The 25293-nt window shown below is 43.0% G+C and overlaps 1 protein-coding gene across 7 annotated transcripts in view; it reads right to left on the reverse strand.

The window, feature by feature from the left end:
- Positions 1-25293, reverse strand: part of EGF (epidermal growth factor) — a 184477-nt gene that overhangs the window by 48457 nt on the left and 110727 nt on the right. For 6 of the 7 annotated variants that reach the window (XM_056564618.1, XM_056564592.1, XM_056564609.1 and 3 more), the window contains 2 exons: positions 21246-21413; positions 3240-3401 (listed from right to left, as the gene is read on the reverse strand). In XM_056564618.1, coding sequence (XP_056420593.1) covers positions 3240-3401; positions 21246-21413 — 330 coding nt within the window. The remainder of the gene's footprint in view (positions 1-3239; positions 3402-21245; positions 21414-25293) is intronic. The other variant, XM_056564635.1, reaches the window with a different exon arrangement.

A 25293-nucleotide genomic window follows, 5' to 3' on the forward strand; every position in this document is an offset into this window, starting at 1 on the left:
CTTATACTTACTAAGAATAACTATAGGGATAAATAAAAAGTTAATTAGTGTTGAGGCTCTCTCCAAGCTCCCTGCATGTATATTTTTTCCATACATAGATGTATGTAATACACTGATCAGCTATAATATTAAAACCACTGACAATGATTAACATATTAGGGGCAGGATATATATTAGGGAGTAAGTGAACAGTCAGTTCTTGAAGTTGATATAGTAGAAGCAGGATAAATGGGCAAAATCTAAGCAACTATGAAAGGGGTCAACATATGATGCCTAGGCAACTTGGTCAGGACATATCCAAAATGGTAGGTCCTATGAGGTTTTCCAATTACCCAGTGGATAGTACCTAACATAAGAAATAGGGCAGCTATGGCTCAATGATGCGTGTGGGACAGAAAGTTTCCCCATTTAGTTTGATCCCACAGAAGTGCTGCTCTAGCACAAATTTCTGAAAAAGTTAAAGGCGTTGTCTTGGGGAATGAAAGAATCTTAAAAGGGGTTTAGGCACCATAAAAATAAAATATGCTGCAAATTCGCCTACCTAATCTCCAGCCGTGCCTGTGTCCTCGCTGCTCATTACTTCCTGGTGACATGTCAACACCCAGGAAATGTGAGTAAAGCCAATCCTCGGCCACAAAATTGTCAGTGACTGGCTGAATGGGCATTACTTGCATGTCAACATGTCACCAGGAAGTGGTAAGCTGGCCATTGAAACGGGAACACTGGAGGATCAGGGAGATGAGTAACATTTTTAAATGTTATTCTTTCCCTAGACAAACTGTTTTACCATTCACTTTTCATGGAGACTTTGATAGTGAGGTGTCAGAATACACAGTGCATCCCAGCTTGCTGTCTATGGTACTGCATAGCCTCAGAGCGCTGAAAATGTATCCTGCCATAATGCAAAAATGTTTAGAAATGGTTTGGAACATGACCAATAGCTCAAGATGCTGACCACAAACTTCCACATTTTCAATGTAATCGAGCAAATGTGGGAAGTGCTGGAAAAGTCCAATTCCTTTACAGTTCTTATAGGATCTTTTGCCAACATCATGGTGCCAGATTCAGAGGTTTTGTGGAGTCAATTTCTTGATGGGTAAAATGGGTAAGAGCTGTTTTGAGGGTACAAGGACAAACAAAACAAAATTAAGCAGGTGGGTTTAAATTTTATAGCTGATCAGCGTATTTACTCAAAATTAGGCTATCTGTTCAGAGCCTTTATTGTAGAAATGTTTTAGTGGGAAATATAGAACTGCACCTGAGCTAAACTGAGCCCTTGAAGTCTGTCAGACAACTATGATGGATAGGGCACAGAATTGTGTCTGCCATTAAAAATAGAGGCCCCAATGCTTACATGAACAGAGCCTTAGAATTTCAAGTTTACGCATATATATATATATATATATATATATATATATATATATATATATATATATCAAAATGCATTAGACAAATGTATACGAATCTATTGGATACAGTGCGAACCTACATTACTTTATAAACATGTGGAAAATTATTTATTTCAATCACATATAATTTTATAATGTGTATAGGTGAACATATATTTTCCTATTTATAGCAGTTTTCTGAACATCAAAAAAAATTGGGAAAGTGCGGCTCACCCCCTGATACCGCCGAGTGTCTATCCTGCAACTCCCTAAATATAACAACTCAGGACGACTCCTCTAGGCTTCACAGTTTTCTGAACATGTACTGACTATTCATTATTAGGCCAGTCCAGGAATAGCAAATTTACTGCAGATTTGCCACAAGAATCATTAAACTCTAGAGTCATTAAACTCTAATTAAATAGGAAAATATGTTTTCTTAAGATGCATCTATAGGTTGGTCACTACTATTTCCTATAATGAATTAAATGTATTTTCTTTGAAAAAAACTTTAACAGGATGTATTTTTTAAGATCTGATAATGACATTGATAATAATTTCAATACAGTTATTATGTGGTCAATTGGTCTAACTGCTGCATGTAAAGAGGAGTCATTTTCAGCCACTGGACCTCCTACAATGCAGAGTTCTCTTTTGATCACAATTGTCTGGTGTGTAAATACTTTTTATACAATTATTTTAAAACATAATTATAATCACATTACAAGCTGATTTTAGAAGGTGGCAAACTGGTACTGTATCGTAGGACCCCCTCATAATGGAAACTTCTAGATTACAAATGTAATTATTACAATATCTTAGTGGTTGATATGGTATATCAACATTTCATTACTTACAGTAAAAAGTTAATTCTCGTGAATTTACAATTCATAAAGCTGTGCTTTATTTTTATTGTCACAAATGTTCAAATAAATGAAAAGAATTTAGACAAGAAACTGAAATACATTGTAGTCACATCCCTGCTTGTCATAAAACATTTCAGTCTATACACAGTTCTACATACCAAATCATTACTACATCAAAAAGAAAACAAAAATACATTAAACCAACAAAGCTATAAAATATTTAAAAGATCTCAAGACGATTTTTGTTATTAAATGATGTATTATAATATTGAAATTATTAAATCATAACAATATGCTAAAATATCAGCCCAAAAAATATAAAATGGGTTATTTAGAAAAAGTATTTTCTAGATGTCTCTGTATTAGAAAAGTCAAACTCTATTTCAGGAATATATTGAATATCAAAGTAATTATGAGTGTCTTTTATTATTTCACTAACACGTGACTGGAAAATGCTCCAGTTTGTTTATTTTTTTAAGATAAATACTAAATAGATTATGATAGATGATAAATAGATAGATAGATGATAAATAGATAGATAGATAATGATAGATAGATAGATGATAAATAGATAGATAGATAATGATAGATAGATAGATGATAAATAAATAGATAGATAGATAATGATAAATAGATAGATAATGATAGATAGATAGATAGATGATAAATAGATAGGTAATGATAGATAGATAGATATGGTTGTGGAGGACATTGAAATGTAAACTTTATGCGCTAAATAAATCCACCACTTTTTCCTCAGATTGGAAGTAGTGCTGCACTTGTTTGATGATAGATAAATAGATAGAAAATAGATAGATAGATAAAAAGTAACAGGATAAAAAAGGACTGTTACATGCATGGCAATAATTATTATAAATTCCATTTACAACCAAATAATGTGTTTGCCATACACAATAACAATCTAAAATAAAAACTTTCATAAATCCGTAGCACTCAGGTGATTTTTGAGTAGGAAATATCTTACCTGACACCAATATTTCAGCAACCAGAGCATTACTGGCATGAGAATCATCAACTCCCCCATAGAAGACAGTGGTTAGTGGGCCATGGAGGAAGAGCTCATCATATGTCGTGTCGTTGCCTACAGTTATGTCTTTTCTAGGTTTGGGGATGTTGTCAGTAATGGCTGCAACAGAGAAAAGAATCAAACTTCATCTTAAACTAATTACACCTTCATTATATCACACAGCTTTCTTATTATTGCTAGTATTATAAGGGGCATTATGAGTATAATAGGATCAGTGGATAAATATAGACAGCTAGAAGTAGAATTCTTTTTTATTATAGTCAGGTGCCTGCTGGACTGTCCCATAATTTGGTACATGTTTTCTTATAAGCAGAGACTAAGTTTAAACTGAATAAAAGTGTTACGCTTCTAACAACCTAATGCATTTCACTTTGAACATGAGCCAGGGCTTAAGCCCTAGGCCTATAAAGAAGATGGATGAGGACACTCCCTCAGAACACAGCGGGTGCCAAGCCAGAATATCTGGACACATCACAAGTATTCTCAGATTAGATACTCAGCACAGTAAAGCTTCCATTATGCTACATCAAGGCATGTAAAGCAGTTCTCTTCCCCTTTTCCATTCTTTATGTTGCAGCCAGAAATACAATTCAATCCATGAAGGGTATCAAAACAAAGTGGATCTTCTAATTCCATCCTCCTAACACTATAAAAGATTATGATTGCAATGTAGTTATGAGCGCGTAGAAAAACAATGACTCACATGTGCTTTATTGTCTATTTAGGGAGAACGTGCAGAGGACCCACAGTCTAATGACACAATAAGCTCACAAAACAAGACTCTTAGAAATGATATACCTGAGAGCGTCCTGTAAATAAAGACATATTTGGGAGGAGATTACCTTAATCCCACACTACCTGCTGTTGTTTCAGGGGCATTAGCACTTTTTCCATGGCTCCGTTTTAGAAAGTCTTTATTGGTCAAATGAAAAGCCTGCAGCCTGCTGTCATACCTCACCACTCTGACACCTTTTATGAATGGACAACTGTTCTCCTGTAATGAGCTCATCAGTGTCAGCCGCCAGCTCCTAGCTTTCCAGGTAGATGTGGAAAAGGTATATTAAAGGGGTTATCCAGGGTTAGAAAAATAGAGCTGATTTGTTTTTAAAACAGCACCACCCCTGTCCTCAGGTTGTGTGTGGCATTGCAGCTCAACACAAAAACACCCTATCTGGGTGGGTAAGGGTCCAACTAATACACAGCACAAATATCTCTTGGGCCATTGCCATTGTTACCTCCTGATAACGCTGTTATTACAGCGAAACATGTCGAGGAAGGAACGACCGTTGCAATTTAACCATCATACTGGGTATACCTGTGAATCACATGATCAGTTTAATATTCTTTTGTTTGGGGCTCTTTTGTCTTCTATGAAAACACCTCCTTAATTCCTTTAGGAAGTATTGTTAACATTTTATTCCAAAATGGAAGGAACTAAGCAAGATACCTAGGAAACTGTAACAATTTTACAACAATAATGTAGTGTTCCTTATTAAACATATAAAACTCTATCATGTTATGTGTGAAAAGGATTGGACCACCAATAAAAACTCATTTTTATAATCCAATGACTTCAGTCTCAAAATAACACTACCATACTATGGCTTAGGTTTGGTTAACATCACATTTTTTCCATTCTTTTGAAACGTATTGTTATCTTAAAAAAAGAAGAAAAAAAAGTTTTTCTTACAAATAGCTTGTTTTTTTGTGCTGTTTATTTTATTTGTAAGTTCATCATCTTGAAACAGGATGGTTTGTTGTTGAAATAAACAGATTCTGCTGGAAACTGGTCTTATGGAGGCCAGTGGTCACTTGATGGCAAATGATTTAGGTAAACTAGAAAAATGGTCAGAACTCCGGCAACTGTCATTGGTATTAGCAGTAGAAAGAGGGAAGTGCTCATGGATGTATAGGGAGAGGTATTAGCAGTGGAGAGGGAAGTGCTCATGGATGTATAGGGAGAGGTATTAGCAGTAGAGAGGGAAGTGCTCATAAATTCATAATGCTGTACAGAACACTGGTGAGACCTCACTTGGGGTATTGTGCTCAGTACTGAAGACCATATCTCCAGAAGGATATAGATACTCTAGAGAGAGTTCAGAGAAGAGCTACTAAACTAGTACTTGGATTGCAGGATAAAACTTACCAGAAAAGGTTAAAGGACCTAAACATGTATAGCTTGGAAGAAAGAAGAGACAGAGGACATATGATAAAAACTTGTATTTACATAAAGGGAATCAACATGGTAAAGGAGGAGAGCATATTTAAAAGAAGAAAAACTACCACAGGAGGACATAATTGTATATTAGAGGGGTGAAGGTTTATGCAGTAATATCAGTAATGTTGTTGAGAGAGTAATGGCTGCATGGCTAACCTTCCTGTAGAAGTAGTAGCTGCAAGTACTATGAAGAAGTTTAGGCCTGCATGGGATAAGCATAAGGCTATCCTACATATAAGATAGAGCCAGGGACTATTGGTAGTATTCTGGATATTTGGCAGACTAGATGGGCCAAATGGTTCTTATCTGCCGACACAGTCTATGTTTACCAAGGTAGCCAACAGAGATTTAAAGAATAGATTTGACATCTGATGAACAAAGAACTTTAGATGCAAAACAATACAGTTGAAAAGCCCTGCATGCAATGCATGCTTCTTACTGTTTTTGCAGTCAATAGAGAATTTGAGACAACGTAAGTAAAAAAACAAATGTATTAGGTATCCAAACCCTACCGCACATTAAACCTGTATAAACAGTAGGAGCTGTTGGATAGGTGTCTGATCTGGGCTTTGTAAGAACAGGGCAGCTTTAGGACCATTTTGTAAATGCATTTTTGTTAATTAGGCTCGGACCCAAAAAGTGACTTAGTATGAAGTTTGACTTAGGAATCCATTCCTAGAAAAACAGAAACGACACTGTGTAAACTGTACAGTATGGTCACAGCACTCAGTTAACTAGTTGGTCATATCAGACAAAATTCAGCTGTTCAGGGTCTCACCAAGGTGCAGGGTATGTCGCCTGCAACCTAATTTTAATGTCAAAGTACATGGGTATAAACTGTGCTTGACAACAAAAGAATCTGACATTTAATAGTAGATATATTTCCTTTCATGTGCTGGCACAATAAAGTATGGTCATTCTTTGGTGCATAAAGAACTTCTAGGTTTCTACAGTTAAAATTAAAGCCTTATGTGCCATGTAGCATTCTGTCCTTATTGCTGTGCCCATAGATCTTAATAAACAAATGTATTTTACACTTTGCAATATCCATTATGCCAAAAATTGGCCTTGGGCAAGGATGGGAATCATAGGTGTTGTATGGTATTGCTGCCTATATTAGAAGATGTCCTTTAAATTCATTAGTTTTTATGCTACTTTTAGACCAAAAAATGGTCCTACAGTCCCTGTAAGTTCTCCGGAAAACCCTTAACCTTTATAATGACACAGTCAGTTTAATCTCAGACATACAGTACTAGAATCTTTAACAGTATGAATCTGAAGAAACCTTTTGTGTGAAGTTTACGCTTTTTTTTTTCACTGCAGCGTGTGAAATGCTGATAGGATTTGGCTACTTTTCAACTTCAATATTTTCCTTTAGAAACAAGAAGAAAGGAATGATTTGCCAGAGGCATCTGAAATATGTCATAGATAAGCACAATATGGACTTGCCGCTTGCTCATATATCACGTTGGCTTACAATAGCTTTGTACACAGTGTCCTGATATTGACTCTATAATATGAAAATAGACACTGGACTGGTGGTGGTTGTATTTGGTATGACCGTACTCGGGTTTGTCAGTGTTGTCACATTTACGAGTACTGTAGTCCCTTATTAGATAAGGTGACTATTTAAGACAACATTGTGTCATGACATGACCCTCCAAGCACAATTATGTTGTCATGTGTCATGTTTATGGGGTCAGCGTGTTTTCCAAATAGCCTCAAAAAGTTTGTGGCCAATGGTAATAATGCCTTCTGTCGTTATTATCACTTTTGCCTCTAGTTACTACTTAAATAGGGAACATGAATGACATGATGACAATGAGGATTACTGCGGCTTCTGCCACCCCATCCTCCCCCCCCCCCCCCAGCTGTTGTTAGAGTCTGCATGCAATTCCACTGTAAGTAATAGGACAACAGCCTAAAGTTGAGGACAGCAGTCTGGAATGTAGAAACCTGAGACCTCGTCACAGTTATCTGTCCAGGCTGAGAAATCTAACAAAGAATACTGTCATTTGTTGGATTATTTCTATTCAAAATGAGCTATAATGTTCAGAGCAGGATGTGGTTTTGTAGTTTTGTCTTGAGTTTTGAAGGGGAGATTCATAGGTGTGTATCTTTCCGCTGTAGATTTGGTTGTGACAAACATCACTCTATGCAATGTATAGGTGCATATCTGAAACCTCATTGAAAGAGCCCTCACCATGTTGGTCACTGGTAATACATTTTTCAAGTTTTCTAAGTAATGGATGGATGCCTTTCCATGGACTTTAACCCCTTAAGGACATAGAATTTTTCCATTTTTGCACTTTCGTTTTTTCCTCCTAACCTTTTAAAAATCATAACCCTTACAATTTTGCACCTAAATATCCATATGATGGCTTATTTTTTGTACCACCAATTCTACTTTGTAATGACATCAGTCGTTTTTCCCAAAAATCTACGGCGAAACAGAAAAAAAATATCAACTTTTGGGGGCTTCCGTTACGCAGTACATTTTTCGGTAAAAATGACACCTTATCTTTATTCTGTAGGTCCAGACGGTTAAAATGATACCCTACTTATATAGGTTTGATTTTGTATTACTTCTGAAAAAACTACATGCAGGAAAATGTATACGTTTAACATTGTCCCCTATAACTTTTTTATTTTTCCACGTACGGGGAGGTATGAGAGCTCATTTTTTGCACCGTGATATGGTATAAAAGTGACCAAAAATACGCTATTTTGGACTTTGCAAAAAAGTGGGAAAAAAATGGCATTGATTCAATACACTGATCAATGCCATTTTTTTCACTTTTTTTTTGCAATGTTATAGCCCCCATAGGGGACTATAACATGCAGTACATTGATTCAATACACTGATCAATGCCATTGCATTGCAATGCATTGATCAGTGTTATCGGCAATTGATTGCTCAAGCCTGGATTTCAGGTAAGGCACCCTTCTGCTGCGATTTTACCGGGATGGTTCCGATCAGCCCGACAGAGCTGCCGGGATGCTTTCACTTGCACTTTAGACGTGGCGATCAACTTTGATCGCCACGTCTAAAGAGTTAATGCCGGACATCTGCCTGAACTGCGATATTCGGCATTAGCCACGGGTCCTGGCTGCTGATAGCAGCCGGGACCCTGCAGGTTGTTACGCCGAGCGCTCCGGGTCCCCGCTCCTCCCCGGAGCGCTCGCTTCACTCTCCCCGCTGCAGCGCTCCGGTCAGATCCACTGACCCGGGGCGCTGCGATTCCGCTGCCAGCCGGGATGCGATTCGCGATGCGGGTAGCGCCCGCTCGCGATGCGCACCCCGGCTCCCGTACCTGACTCGCTCTCCCTCGGTCCTGTCCCGGCGCGCGCGGCCCCGCTCCCTAGGGCGCGCGCGCGCCGGGTCTTTGCGATTTAAAGGGCCACTGCGCCGCTGATTGGCGCAGTGATTCCAATTAGTGTCTTCACCTGTGCACTTCCCTATATCACCTCACTTCCCCTGCACTTCCTTGCCGGATCTTGTTGCCATTGTGCCAGTGAAAGCGTTCCTTGTGTGTTCCTAGCCTGTGTTCCAGACCTCCTGCCGTTGCCCCTGACTACGATCCTTGCTGCCTGCCCCGACCTTCTGCTACGTCCGACCTTGCTTCTGTCTACTCCCTTGTACCGCGCCTATCTTCAGCAGCCAGAGAGGTTGAGCCGTTGCTAGTGGATACGACCTGGTCACTACCGCCGCAGCAAGACCATCCCGCTTTGCGGCGGGCTCTGGTGAAAACCAGTAGTGGCTTAGAACCGATCCACTAGCACGGTCCACGCCAATCCCTCTCTGGCACAGAGGATCCACTACCTGCCAGCCGGCATCGTGACAGTAGATCCGGCCATGGATCCCGCTGAAGTTCCTCTGCCAGTTGTCGCTGACCTTACCACGGTGGTCGCCCAGCAGTCACAACAGATAGCGCAACAAGGCCAACAGCTGTCTCAACTGACCGTTATGCTACAGCAGTTACTACCACAGCTTCAGCAGTCATCTCCTCCACCGGCTCCTGCACCTCCTCCGCAGCGAGTGGCCGCTCCTGGTCTACGCCTATCCTTGCCGGATAAATTTGATGGGGACTCTAAGTTTTGCCGTGGCTTTCTTTCCCAATGTTCCCTGCATCTGGAGATGATGTCGGACCTGTTTCCCACTGAAAGGTCTAAGGTGGCTTTCGTAGTCAGCCTTCTGTCTGGAAAAGCCCTGTCTTGGGCCACACCGCTCTGGGACCGCAATGACCCCGTCACTGCCTCTGTACACTCCTTCTTCTCGGAAATCCGAAGTGTCTTTGAGGAACCTGCCCGAGCCTCTTCTGCTGAGACTGCCCTGTTGAACCTGGTCCAGGGTAATTCTTCCGTTGGCGAGTATGCCGTACAATTCCGTACTCTTGCTTCAGAATTATCCTGGAATAATGAGGCCCTCTGCGCGACCTTTAAAAAAGGCCTATCCAGCAACATTAAAGATGTTCTGGCCGCACGAGAAATTCCTGCTAATCTACATGAACTTATTCACCTAGCCACTCGCATTGACATGCGTTTTTCCGAAAGGCGTCAGGAACTCCGCCAAGATATGGACTCTGTTCGCACGAGGCGTTTCTTCTCCTCGGCTCCTCTCTCCTCTGGTCCCCTGCAATCTGTTCCTGTGCCTCCCGCCGTGGAGGCTATGCAGGTCGACCGGTCTCGCCTGACACCTCAAGAGAGGACACGACGCCGTATGGAGAACCTCTGCCTGTACTGTGCTAGTACCGAACACTTCCTGAGGGATTGTCCTATCCGTCCTCCCCGCCTGGAAAGACGTACGCTGACTCCGCACAAAGGTGAGACAGTCCTTGATGTCTACTCTGCTTCTCCACGTCTTACTGTGCCTGTGCGGATGTCTGCCTCTGCCTTCTCCTTCTCAACTGTGGCCTTCTTGGACTCTGGATCTGCAGGAAATTTTATTTTGGCCTCTCTCGTCAACAAGTTCAACATCCCAGTGACCAGTCTCGCCAGACCCCTTTACATCAATTGTGTAAACAATGAAAGATTGGACTGTACCATACGTTTCCGCACGGAGCCCCTTCTTATGAGCATCGGATCTCATCACGAGAGGATTGAACTTTTGGTCCTCCCCAATTGCACCTCGGAAATTCTCCTTGGACTTCCCTGGCTTCAACTTCATTCCCCAACCCTGGATTGGTCCACTGGGGAGATCAAGAGTTGGGGGTCCTCTTGTTCCAAGAACTGTCTAAAACCGGTTCCCAGTAACCCTTGCCGTAACTCTGTGGTTCCTCCAGTAACCGGTCTCCCTAAGGCCTATATGGACTTCGCGGATGTTTTCTGCAAAAAACAAGCTGAGACTCTACCTCCTCACAGGCCTTATGATTGTCCTATCGACCTCCTCCCGGGCACTACTCCACCCCGGGGCAGAATTTATCCTCTCTCTGCCCCAGAGACTCTTGCCATGTCTGAATACGTCCAGGAGAATCTAAAAAAGGGCTTTATCCGTAAATCCTCCTCTCCTGCCGGAGCCGGATTTTTCTTTGTGTCCAAAAAAGATGGCTCCCTACGTCCTTGCATTGACTACCGCGGTCTTAATAAAATCACGGTTAAGAACCGCTACCCCTTACCCCTCATCTCTGAACTCTTTGATCGCCTCCAAGGTGCCCACATCTTTACTAAATTGGACTTAAGAGGCGCCTATAACCTCATCCGCATCAGAGAGGGGGATGAGTGGAAAACGGCATTTAACACCAGAGATGGACACTTTGAGTATCTGGTCATGCCCTTTGGCCTGTGCAACGCCCCTGCCGTCTTCCAAGACTTTGTTAATGAAATTTTTCGTGATCTGTTATACTCCTGTGTTGTTGTATATCTGGACGATATCCTAATTTTTTCTGCCAATCTAGAAGAACACCGCCAGCATGTCCGTATGGTTCTTCAGAGACTTCGTGACAATCAACTCTATGCAAAAATTGAGAAATGTCTGTTTGAATGCCAATCTCTTCCTTTTCTAGGATATTTGGTCTCTGGCCAGGGACTACAGATGGATCCAGACAAACTCTCTGCCATCTTAGATTGGCCACGCCCCTCCGGACTCCGTGCTATCCAACGCTTTTTGGGGTTCGCCAATTATTACAGGCAATTTATTCCACATTTTTCTACCGTTGTGGCTCCTATCGTGGCTTTAACCAAAAAAAATGCTGATCCCAAGTCTTGGCCTCCTCAAGCAGAAGACGCCTTTAAACGACTCAAGTCTGCCTTTTCTTCGGCTCCCGTGCTCTCCAGACCTGACCCTTCCAAACCCTTCCTATTGGAGGTTGATGCCTCCTCAGTGGGAGCTGGAGCTGTTCTTCTACAAAAAAATTCTTCCGGGCATGCTGTCACTTGTGGTTTTTTCTCTAGGACCTTCTCTCCAGCGGAGAGGAACTACTCCATCGGGGATCGAGAGCTTCTAGCCATTAAATTAGCACTTGAGGAATGGAGGCATCTGCTGGAGGGATCAAGTTTTCCTGTTATTATCTACACCGACCACAAGAACCTCTCCTACCTCCAGTCTGCCCAACGGCTGAATCCTCGCCAGGCCCGGTGGTCTCTGTTCTTTGCCCGATTTAATTTTGAGATTCACTTCCGTCCTGCCGATAAGAACATTAGGGCCGATGCTCTCTCTCGTTCCTCGGATGCCTCAGAAGTTGAACTCTCTCCGCAACACATCATTCCACCTGACTGCCTGATCTCCACTTCTCCTGCCTCCATCAGGCAAACTCCTCCAGGAAAGACCTTTGTTTCTCCACGCCGACGCCTCGGAATCCTCAAATGGGGTCACTCCTCCCATCTCGCAGGTCATGTGGGCATCAAGAAATCTCTGCAACTCATCTCCCGCTTCTATTGGTGGCCGACTCTGGAGACGGATGTTGTGGACTTTGTGCGAGCCTGCACTATCTGTGCCCGGGATAAGACTCCTCGCCAGAAGCCCGCTGGTTTTCTTCATCCCCTGCCTGTCCCCGAACAGCCTTGGTCTCTGATTGGTATGGATTTTATTACTGATTTACCCCCTTCCCGTGGCAACACTGTTATTTGGGTGGTCGTTGATCGATTCTCCAAAATGGCACATTTCATCCCTCTTCCTGGTCTTCCTTCTGCGCCTCAGTTGGCTAAACAATTTTTTGTACACATTTTTCGTCTTCACGGGTTGCCTACGCAGATTGTCTCGGATAGAGGCGTCCAATTCGTGTCTAAATTCTGGAGGGCTCTCTGTAAACAACTCAAGATTAAATTAAATTTTTCTTCTGCATATCATCCCCAGTCCAATGGACAAGTAGAAAGAATTAACCAGATCTTGGGTGATTATTTGCGACATTTTGTTTCCTCCCGCCAGGATGACTGGGCAGATCTCCTTCCATGGGCCGAATTCTCGTATAACTTCAGGGTCTCTGAATCTTCCTCCAAATCCCCATTTTTCGTGGTGTACGGCCGTCACCCTCTTCCCCCCCTCCCTACCCCCTTGCCCTCTGGTCTGCCCGCTGTGGATGAAATTTCTCGTGACCTTTCCATCATATGGAGAGAGACCCAAAATTCTCTCTTACAGGCTTCATCACGCATGAAGAAGTTCGCGGATAAGAAAAGAAGAGCTCCTCCCGTTTTTTCCCCTGGAGACAAGGTATGGCTCTCCGCTAAATATGTCCGCTTCCGTGTCCCTAGCTACAAGTTGGGACCACGCTATCTTGGTCCTTTCAAAATTTTGTGTCAAATTAATCCTGTCTCTTATAAACTTCTTCTTCCTCCTTCTCTTCGTATCCCTAATGCCTTTCACGTCTCTCTTCTCAAACCACTCATCCTCAACCGTTTTTCTCCCAAATCTGTTCCTCCCACTCCTGTTTCCGGCTCCTCGGACATCTTCTCTGTCAAAGAGATCTTAGCTTCCAAAAAGGTCAGAGGGAAAACTTTTTTTTTTAGTGGACTGGGAGGGTTGTGGTCCTGAAGAGAGATCCTGGGAACCTGAGGACAACATCCTAGACAAAAGTCTGCTCCTCAGGTTCTCAGGCTCTAAGAAGAGGGGGAGACCCAAGGGGGGGGGTACTGTTACGCCGAGCGCTCCGGGTCCCCGCTCCTCCCCGGAGCGCTCGCTTCACTCTCCCCGCTGCAGCGCTCCGGTCAGATCCACTGACCCGGGGCGCTGCGATTCCGCTGCCAGCCGGGATGCGATTCGCGATGCGGGTAGCGCCCGCTCGCGATGCGCACCCCGGCTCCCGTACCTGACTCGCTCTCCCTCGGTCCTGTCCCGGCGCGCGCGGCCCCGCTCCCTAGGGCGCGCGCGCGCCGGGTCTTTGCGATTTAAAGGGCCACTGCGCCGCTGATTGGCGCAGTGATTCCAATTAGTGTCTTCACCTGTGCACTTCCCTATATCACCTCACTTCCCCTGCACTTCCTTGCCGGATCTTGTTGCCATTGTGCCAGTGAAAGCGTTCCTTGTGTGTTCCTAGCCTGTGTTCCAGACCTCCTGCCGTTGCCCCTGACTACGATCCTTGCTGCCTGCCCCGACCTTCTGCTACGTCCGACCTTGCTTCTGTCTACTCCCTTGTACCGCGCCTATCTTCAGCAGCCAGAGAGGTTGAGCCGTTGCTAGTGGATACGACCTGGTCACTACCGCCGCAGCAAGACCATCCCGCTTTGCGGCGGGCTCTGGTGAAAACCAGTAGTGGCTTAGAACCGATCCACTAGCACGGTCCACGCCAATCCCTCTCTGGCACAGAGGATCCACTACCTGCCAGCCGGCATCGTGACACAGGTATGATGTGAGCTCAGCTCCTGAGCTCGCTTCATAACACCCCCGTGCCGCAGCGCCGTTTAGAGATGGCGTTTTGCGGCAAGGGGTTAATAAAAAACATTATTAGTTTAAAAACTTTTATACTTATTTCAAAACAGTTTGTTTTGATTGTACAGTGTGTAAACTTACCCTAAATGTTCATGCCAGCAGGAAGACCCCTTTAGTTCTTATTTTTTCTTAACTGTTACTATTTTCTGACTGTAATTTTTTTTAAATATTTTTAGTATGCCCCTTTAATGAAGGGAAACACCTTGACTGAGCTGTTTTTAAAATAATTTAGAGATATGCTTTACCTCAGGCTCCATGGACATAGACACAATAGACTGGGCCAGACCCTATTCATAAAAATGGGAGAGTGTTTCAGGCATTCTAAAGGGAGGGCTGAGCTCTAAGTATCAACTATTGTAAATGGTGTCTTATCTATATACTGGTATCCCCTTTTACTGTATTCATGGATGTTATCTGTACAAAATAAGAAAGTCTCAGTTTAATGTTAGGCCTAGTGGCCAGAATGAAAACTGCAAGATTTCAGGACTATTTTATAATATACATAGCAAAATTTAAAATGAGAAAAAATATCACCAAAAAGTCTTTAAAATATGTTTAACATAAAAAGTTAATTTAAGCAATAGGTCATTTCTGATTACATATTCCCTTTAAAGGGGTTATCCAGGAAAAAACTTTTTTTTATATATCAACTGGTTCCAGAAAGTTAAACAGATTTGTAAATTACTTATATTAAAAAAATCTTAATCCTTTCAGTACTTATGAGCTTCTGAAGTTAAGGTTGTTCTTTTCTGTCTAAGTAATCTCTGATTACACGTGTCTCGGAAAACGCCCAGTTTAGAAGCAAATTCCCATAGCAAACCTCTTCTAAAGTGGGCGGTTCCCGAGACACGTGTCATCAGAGATTACTTAGACAGAAAAGAACAACCTAAACTTCAGAAGCTCATAAGTACTGAAAGGATTAAGATTTTTTAATAGAAGTAATTTACAAATCTGTTTAGCTTTCTGGAGCCAGTTGATATATATATAAAAAAGTTTTTCCTGGATAACCCCTTTAAGATATTTACTTAAATACCAATAGTTTTACACTATTGCAGAAATACTGATAGTAGACGTTATAGAAAATGTATACAAAATATCTTTCATTATACTCCTCCGTCTTGGTATCAGTGTAGAAATATTTCACAATTATGTCACATTTAAGTTAAATTCCTTGGTGAAGGCATAATCTCATAAACAATCAGATGTGTCAAGCTGAGACACTTTGTGTAATTTCTGTCCTTTTTTTTCTTTTGCAAAATTGCATTGACATATAATAGTAAACATATAATAATCTATTTTTAGACAAGAATTCGGTATAAGTGCACTTTTTGAGCCATTTTCCAATAGTAAAGGAATCTTAATGAAAGCAAGACTTGGAATGCTGTATAGAATGCTGTTTTTCAAAGTGCTGTTAAATGCAGGAGAGGACTGCTACCAGAAAACATAAATCCTTACTGTATACAAACCAAACAACATACTTTGGCCTCATGCACACAGCAGTGCCTTGCAATAGCCATAAAGTGTCATTGTTTGATCAGTGGGGGTCTGAGCACCTTGATCTCTACCAATAAAAAGTGACAAACTGATCGCATTTGTACCTGTCTTGCTGATCACTGCATAACATGGGCTCTGTAAACTTACTGGGATGTCCCAGTACGGGACATGCTCCTACAGTCCTGTCTGGTTGAGCCCCTGTACGTCCTCAGGGCTCACCTGCAGTGTCCCCCATAATGTGTATAAGTTATATATTAGGGGAAAAGGACCTTTGATAAGTCAGTGTGGCTGTGCTAAAGTCTGTCAAGTCACTGCAAGTCCCAGCAAACTGCGAGGTCCCCTGTGTTACTGGTCACCTGGGATCCTGGCCGAGCTGTAAAGACTGTACCATCTGTTTACCTCAGCAGAAGCTACCGTTAACCTTAATCTGGCCTCGGCCTAGTAATTGCCCTGCCTAGCAGTGCTACCTTCGGGTGGTTACATAGGCAAACTACGCCCTGGCGTCACGAACACTAAGGGGTTAACACCGTCTACCCCTGGGCAACACCATCTGCCCCTACACCTTACATCACACCCCGACACCACAACACTTTTTGGCGTCACAAACAGGATTCGGGTGTGTGCCATATGCCACAAAGCCATAAGTCCTCCCCCATAGTCTGAACTGTGTCTGAGAAAAATTGCATGCTGATGCAACAGAAATTTGAGACAGCAGTCGCAGCTCCACCCCCTCAGTCCCCAGCAGCGACGCCTCTTCAGTGTTGCGTGGAGGAACTAAACGTCCACCCTGTGTTGACAGGGGAAGACTTTACCGACCGGACCAAAACAGGAAATTCCCCGGGCGCAGCCATATTGGTGGTACTGGCGGCTGCGTCCGGCACCACTGTCCCCAGTCAAGCATCCGCTGCAGCACAGACTCTGCATATACTAACGATCATCGCAAGTAAGTCTCTGGTGCCGGTGGCTCCATTAAAGGGGTACTCCGCCCATAGACATCTTATCCCCTATCCAAAGGATAGGGGATAAGATGTTAGATCGCCGCGGTCCTGCTGCTGGGGACCCCGGGGATCGCTGCTGCAGCACCCCGCTATCATTACTGCGCAGAGCGAGATCGCTCTGCACGTAATGACGGGCAATACAGGGTTCGGAGCATCGTTACATCAAGGCTCCGCCCCTCGTGACGTCACGGCCCGCCCCCGTCAATACAAGTCTATGGGAGGGGGCGTGGTGATCATTAAGGGGACGGGCCATGATGTCATGAGGGGCGGAGCCATGATGTCACGCTGCTCCAGCCCCTGTATCGCCCGTCATTACGCACAGAGTGAACTCGCTCTGTGCAGTAATGATGGCGGGGTGCCGCAGCGGCGATCCCCGGGGTCCCCAGCAGCGGGGCCGTGGCGATCTAACATCTTATCCCCTATCCTTTGGATAGGGGATAAGATGCCAGGGGCAGAGTACCCCTTTAAACCTCTAGTGCCCAGCAGCATCACCGGGTACTTACCACATCGAGGGGGAGTGCCCCCCAGAGTGTTCCTGTCAGTCAAGACTAAGCTGCTGCAACACCTCATCAAGCATCTTAAAGGGCCAGCACACTCAAGTCATCTTAAAGCGACAGCACACTCAATTCTTAAAGTGACAACGTGCTCAATTCTTCTTAAAGTGACGGTGTACACAAAAAGTCTACAAGATATCAGCACCAGTATTCATAGCGAACTCTGTCCCCCCTACCTACAACAGAGACCCCATCACCCTGAGGGATTTCAAGGAGAGGATCCAGAGTTTGTTTGTCTTTTATTTTCTCTCTCCCCCCCCCCCCCCCCTGAATCAACAGGTGCAGATGCTCACAGGACAGCTACAGGGACCAGCGCTAGAGGAAGTCAGTACCCGGCCCGCCTCCGAGAAGATGGCTGTTGAGCAGATCTTTGAAGGACTGTACCAGGTATTTGAGTCACATTCTCCGTCAGAGGTACGTCTCCGGCTGTATGAAAGGCGACAGAAGCCAGGTGAGACCTTGAGAGCTTATGCCGTAGCCTTGCAGAATGCCCTAGAGACTGTCCAAAAATTGGATAGTATAACTCCCGAGCAGGGCAACAAGGGGTTAATAGACAGATTTATTGATGGGGCTCTTAATAGGTGGGACAAAGCCCAACTGAGAATGTTAGCAGTTCAGAATCCGAACATACCATTCCCCGCTTTCAAGAGACTGGCTATACAAGTGATTGAGTCCGGGACTGAGTTAGAGGAGGTCTGTACACCCCTTACACCCATCCAAGAACCACTAGGGGTGTTGCCAGACCAATACCACCACCGTCACCTGTCCCTGCCTCAGTGTCATCTACTTTGCCAGTCACCGCAGTCCAAGCAACCCTGTCAGTCACTACAGATTCAGACCTACAGTGTATTAAACAAGACATTGCACAATTGACTAAGGTGGTCCATGAGCTAGCCACCCAGCCACAATCCTTGCCTACAGAAACCTCCTCTGTTCCTGCCCCATGTAATCCCAGTTACTGTGCTCCTTCACCCGCTAGATATTCTGGGAGTAATAGACCCTTCAAGCCTCATCCAATCATAGCTCCTCTCACACTTAACTGCCATATGCTGTTGGTTGGACACACAGCCCTCAGCACTCCTGGCTGCACTTCCTGTGTTTGGACTTTGGTCCAAAGTCTGTGTATGAGATGGGGGAAAATGTGCTCTTGAGCTTTTTTGGCACAAATAAAACATAGAGAACTTCACTTTTTTAAAACAAAGTATATTAGAAATATTTTTTATTTACCATAAGGAGTGTAATAGCAAAAATTTGTTTTAATTAGAGTGACCATTTAAATAGTAAGGAATTGTATATGATTTTAAAATAATTCCATGTTCCAGTAAAAGAGCAAAAAAGCCATAGGGAATTCAACATGGAATTTAGAGATATATGAACAGACAAAAAATCCCATATCACTTATATAAACTACACTGTATTTGAAAGAAAATCTGGAATCTGAAATATCCTCAGGCCTGCAAGTGTTTTATCTGATCATTCCTGCCTGTGAGAAAAGCAATTGAGATGCCTTTCTTAGTTAAGATTAGTTGAGATTTATGCAATTACCTCCTACTGTAGATAGGGCTTGGTTCACCAATGCTGAATGCATACACACTGTTCAAACTGGTTTTCTAGGTGTTAAAGGGGTATTCCGGTGAACAAATGTTTTCAAATCAACTGGTGCCAGAAAGTTAAACATATTTGTAAATTACTTCTATTTAAAAATCTTATCCTTCCAGTACTTATCAGTTGCTGTATACTACAGAAGTGTAGTTCTTTCCTGTGTGACCACAGTGCTCTCTCTCTGACACCTCTGTCCATGTCAGGAACTGTCCAGGGTAGGAGGAAATCACCACAACAAACCTCTCCCGCTACGGACAGTTCCCGACACATACAGAGATTACTGTGGTCAGACTAGAAAGAACTACACAACTTCCTCTGTATTATACAGAAGCTGTGAAGTATTGGAAGGATTAAGATTTTTAAATGGAAGTATTTTACAAATATGTTTAACCCTCTGGCACCAGTACTCACACTGCAGAGACCAGGAGAATAAAGCCATTTACAGTACAATTTCACAATTTTAGTCAGAATTTGCATCAGTATTTTTAAGCCAGAAAATAGAAGAGAACCTATAACATGGAAGATGTGCATATTTTCCATAATTGTTTTTCTATGGGTAGATTCATTCCTGACTCGGGCTTACAAATACACAATGGTTCACATGAATCATTGCAGTCCCATTTTCCTCTGTTGATTATTTGGACTTACCGTATATACTCGAGTATAAGCCGACCCAAATATAAGGCGAGGACCCTAGTTTCCCCCCAAAAACCCAGGAAAAGTTATTGACTCGACTATAAGCCTAGGGTGGAAAATACATCATCCCCCCATGTCATCATCACCCCCATCATTATCCCCCCCCCTTCATCATCACCGCCTGTCAATCCCTTCTCAGTGGTCTTCAACCTGCGGACCTCCAGATGTTGCAAAACGACAACTCCCAGCATGCCCGGACAGACATCGGCTGTCCGGCAATGCTGGGAGTTGTAGTTTTGAAACATCTGGAGGTCCGCAGGTTGAAGACCACTGCGGCCTTCGTCATCATCCAGACCCCCCTTTTAATTTTCTACTCCCCTCCACTCGGTGGGAAGGAAGGGTGAGCTGGTCCGGGCCATCTATGCTGCAGGGACTGTCCGGTGGGGAGGGTTGGTCGTTCCGGCCTGTCCATTTTCACTGGGAGGCCCTCTTCTCCGCTTCGGGCCGGCCCCGGCCTAGTGATGTTGCCTTGACAACTTCGCAGAGGGACGTCCGTGCGCATGAACGTCCCTGTGCGTCATCGTCAAGGCAACATCACTAGGCCGGGGCCGGCCCGGAGCAGAGAAGAGGGCCTCCCGGTGAAGATGGACGGACCGGAACGACTAACCCTCCCCACCAGACAGTCCCTGCAGCATAGATGGCCCGGACCAGCTCACCTTTCCTTCCCACCGAGGGGAGGTGAGTAGAAAACTAAAGGGGGGGTCTGGATGATGACGAAGGCTGAAGGGGTTGACAGGCGGAGAGTTCACTCGAGTATAAGCCGAGGGGGGCATTTTCAGCACGAAAAATCGCGCTGAAAAACTCGGCTTATACTCGAGTATATACGGGTATATGTCTATGGTTTATTAGATCTATGGTTCATGGAACAGAAAATGAACCACGTTAAGAATTACACAGTTTTAGGTCAAAATAAAGCTGGCATTGTTTGTGTCAAAATCTTGCTCTAAAATTCAAGTTCCAATTTGGAATGTCTAATACACTAGCTGTGTTATATTAAAATTCTTGTATGCAGATGGAGTGTGGGCTGTTCAAACCCAGATCACAGGCTTCCCATGTAGACAATCAGCCAAAAAATCTGCAAAAAGGCACAGCAGTACTGTTTTTTGTTACTCAGGCTATGTTCACACGGCTGACAATGTATGCATGCCACACATTTGCTTGTTTAGATGGCGCTGGGACCGCACAGAAATGTGCCATCTCTATAGACGGCAATGCATTTCCAAGCAGAATCCACAGAAACATTGAACAGTTTCAATGTTTCTACGGATGCCAAAATTGGGATTTCCACGGTAGAAAAATCTGCCGCAGAAATTCTGCCATGTGCACACTGCTGCAGAATCCCATTAAAATCAATGGGACTCTGCAGTGAAATTTCTCAAGTGAATATTCTGTCATGTGAGCATAGTCTTAGATGCTGTCCACTCATCACTGCTACCCTAGGCACAAGCTCACAGCTGCCAAAAGGCAAATATAGCCCTGGTCGTGAGGGAAAAAATATTAATATATGTATGTAAAGATTACCTAGCTTCACCAAAGGGTGTACAACTACAAGTGCTGAAGGCCTCTTCATGTTGCCCTGCACACGTATCCAGCTGTTTCCTTCTCTCTTGTGCATTCTTACTAGAGATGGCTGCAGCCAGTCAGACAACCATATATGATCCTCAAATACTGCTATACCGAAAGGATGGCCTGTAAAATGTATATATTTAGTGTACAGGAAAAGCAACCTACCAGGTAGAATAACTATAGATTATTACTAAAATATTAATACAATATGGGAATATACACAATATAATCAAATTTGACATTAAGGGTATGTTCATACATATTGTATAGTATATGGCGCATATGTCATGCATCGAATGAACAGATTTTATGCTCCTAAATCAATGATAAAATGCACAGCATAAAAACTTCAGCACATGTAGTATGTGTGATTATACCCTTATGGAGTTGCCTCATAAATCATCTTTCTCTGCAGTCCACATGGTTACTCTATAATGACCTAACTATGCAGCCTAAGCAAACAACCAAGCAAAGCCAACAGGAGACACTTTTATAGGGATGGTTGGCCAGTTTGACCACCACCAAACTGACGCTGATGTGATACCACTTTAAATAACTACATTCAGTGTGCACTTTCACCTTTAGAGATCCCACACACATTAGAAAACTATATAAACAGCAGTTGTTTAACATGTAATAATGAATTATTTAGAATACTAAAAAACAATAATGTGACTATGGGATATTGCCACCATATGCATGAATCCATGTTGTCTATATTAAGTTTCCTCTTATCAGTAATATCCTGCATGAGATTAAATGAGTTTCCCAATTAAATGTAAAAGTTAGGTATATGCCTCCCCTGCATTAAAGCAATAAAAGTCAGCACACTTGCCTCCCCTGCTCCCCTCATGCAGCCAACTTCAGATCTTCCAGTTCGTGTTTCTGTACTGTTCTTTCTTCTTCTGTTGTTCCTTCTGGCGCCCACATCATCAGAAACTGACAGAACAGGAGCGCAGCCCAGGCTAGGAGCTCTGACAGGAGCACCAGGGGAGCAGGGGAGGTAAATGTGCCAGCTTTTTATTGTTTTAATGCCGGGGGAGGCATATACGGTACCTAACTTTTATACTGTCTTAGAAGACTCCTTTAGAGTACAACAGAAGAAAAGGGCAGCTTTTCCTAATCCAAGCGCAAGGAAAGGCAGGAACCAGCGCTGTAGAATCTCCAGATTTATTGGAGGTTAAAACACAGAGCAGGATAATAACACATACACAGAGCAGGATAAGAACAAATACCGACACGTGGAAATAGGAGTGATGCGTTTCAGGTCACGTGACCCTTCGTCAGATTGATACAAGGTGAATGAAACACACATATTTATGCGGCGATTCACAGGTGAGGCCAAGTGGTCAAGAAAGAAACTTCATTAACCTCTTGTAGTCCTTTTTTTGTTCCATGTCCCATGTACTATGTTTCCGTACCTTTATATGGAATGTAAGGTGTATTTCACAGCATCAGGATTACTAGAGGTTAATGAAGTTTCTTTCTTGACCACTTGGCCTCACCTTTGAATCGCCGCATAAATATGTGTGTTTCATTCACCTTGCATCAGTCTGACAAAGGGTCACATGATCTGAAATGCGTCACTGCTATTTCCGCGTGTCAGTATGTGTTCTTATCCTGCTCTGTGTTTTAACCTCCAATAAATCTAAAGATTCTACAGCGCTGGTTCCTGCCTTTCCTTACCCTTTAGGGTATGTTCACATGTACAGGATCCTGTGCAGATTTGATGCGCAGGATTTCTAACTGCTGATTAGATGCTGTGCCCAGTCATTTAATTTACACTGAAATCTGCAGCAGCAAATCCTGTGAATCAAATCTTGTGCATCAAAGCTGCGTACGTGTGAACATACCCGGATCCAGTTACATGTAATGGCCACAATCTAAGATTGCGCAGTGAGAAATACACCAACATGCATTTTAGCTGCAAATTGACGCAGTATTCAAGTTAGTTCAAATTTACCATATACCAGATGAAAACTTTGACTACTCACCAGCTGATGGGAAATCCACCAGCAGTTGAAACTCCCAATGACTTCTCTGCATGATAGTAAGGATGAAACCACACGAGCAGGTTGTGTTGCAGTTGCCTTGCAGTTTGTTACTGCACCATGTCAGTTCCAACAGTAAGTAATGGAAGAATTTCACTGCAATGCAATAGTGTTGAGCGGCATAGGCCATATTCGAATTCGCGAATATTCGTGAATATATGGACGAATATTCGTCATATATTCGCGAATATTCGCATATTCGTAATATTCTCGTTTTAGTTTCGCACATGCGAAAATTCACGTATGCAAGAATTAGCATATGCAAAAATTAGCAAATACAAAAATTAGCGTAAGCGAACATTCGCATATGTGAAAATTAGCATATGCAAATGTTCGCATATGCGAAAATTCGCACGTCAGTCTCACACAGTAGTATTAGAGCCTTCTTTACACCACACAAGCTGGAAGCAGAGAGGGGTGATCACTGTGATGTGTACTGTGAAAAAAAAAAAAAACGAATATTCGTAATTACAAATATATAGTGCTATATTCGCGAATATTCGCGAATATGCAAAATTTGCGAATAAAATTCGCTTTGCGAATATTCGCGAGCAACACTACAATGCAATGCATCTGCCACACAACCTGATTGTGTGGTTTCATCCTAAAAACATAAGGTCTTTTAAAATAAGCAATAGGGTCATATCTAATGGCAATTACTACTCATCCAATATATTCTGTGTGGTAGTGTCTAGTGATGAGTGGCATAGGCCATGTTTGAATTTGTGATATTTTGCAAATAAATAGATAAATATTCATCCTATGTTCACGTATTTCGCATATTCATTCACTTTTTTCCATGCAAAATTTGTAATTAAATTTGTATAGTGCGCATGCGCGATTATATCTTTTAACTAATTATCTGTGGGCAACTTTCCTATTGGTTGCTAGCTTCTGACAACTGTATTTGCATCCTTCTCCACAAGCTAAAAGAAGGGAGGGATCAGTGTCCTCTGGAAGTGCCGATATTCGCAAATATTCGCATATACGAAATATTCGCACTCCACACCGACTCACACAGTAAATACTATTGTAATAATAATAAAATAAATAATATTATAGAGAATTCCTTTGTGGACACATTTCCTAGCATAGAACACATGGACAGAAATTTAAAAATGTGGTTGGCTCCCATGCACCCATGCTCTCTCCTGTGGTCCTCGTCCTCTCCCTCTATGTCAAGGAACCTACTTGGCTCCATGAGATTGACCCTCCACATTTGGGTGAAGGCGACTGCAAACTACCCCTTAAAGTCTTCCTTTTCTCCGCTAACTCCCTTCCTATTTCATCCTTCTATACCTGATAGTGATGACCCGGAGGTGATTTCTCCTTGGATCATTGCCAAAATTTTCACCTTGCTGATATAATAGATCCTCTTAAGTGCTTAATCCTGCCCTTCCAAGCTGGTAATTTCTATTGCCCCATTATTGACAATTTAGCAATCCTGACACCAGTCACCCTCTTTAGCCAACCTACCCCATTTGAACATCTCTGTAAAAATGAAGTGTCTACAAGAGGTCTGATCTCGAACATTTATAATATCTTAATTTCTCCACCTGACCTCTACAGCATTAGGCACGCTAACATGTACAAATGGGAATCATATCTGGGCAACCCTATGTCTCCGGCTACCTGGAGGATTATTCCTCTGGTATAACACTCCTGAGGTTCTTGGTCTCTTTTACCCACAGTTGTCCTCCTTATTACTGGAGATGTAATCTCGATTTAGGCTGCCTACCAAACAGTTTTTTGGGACTGTTCCTCGCTCTGTTATTTTTGGTTAGAGGTACAGTCTATGGTACGTGAAATCCTGGGTACACCGATTCCACTGCACCCCTTAACATACCTCCTTAATCTCCCTCCTCCGGGTCTCTATAAACATAAGACTAAACTTTTCCAATATATTTTAACAGTGGTTAAATGTCTAGTTGATCAAAATTGGGGAAAAAAGG

Source organism: Hyla sarda, chromosome 1 (assembly GCF_029499605.1).
Source record: "Hyla sarda isolate aHylSar1 chromosome 1, aHylSar1.hap1, whole genome shotgun sequence".
Lineage (NCBI taxonomy): Eukaryota > Metazoa > Chordata > Amphibia > Anura > Hylidae > Hyla > Hyla sarda.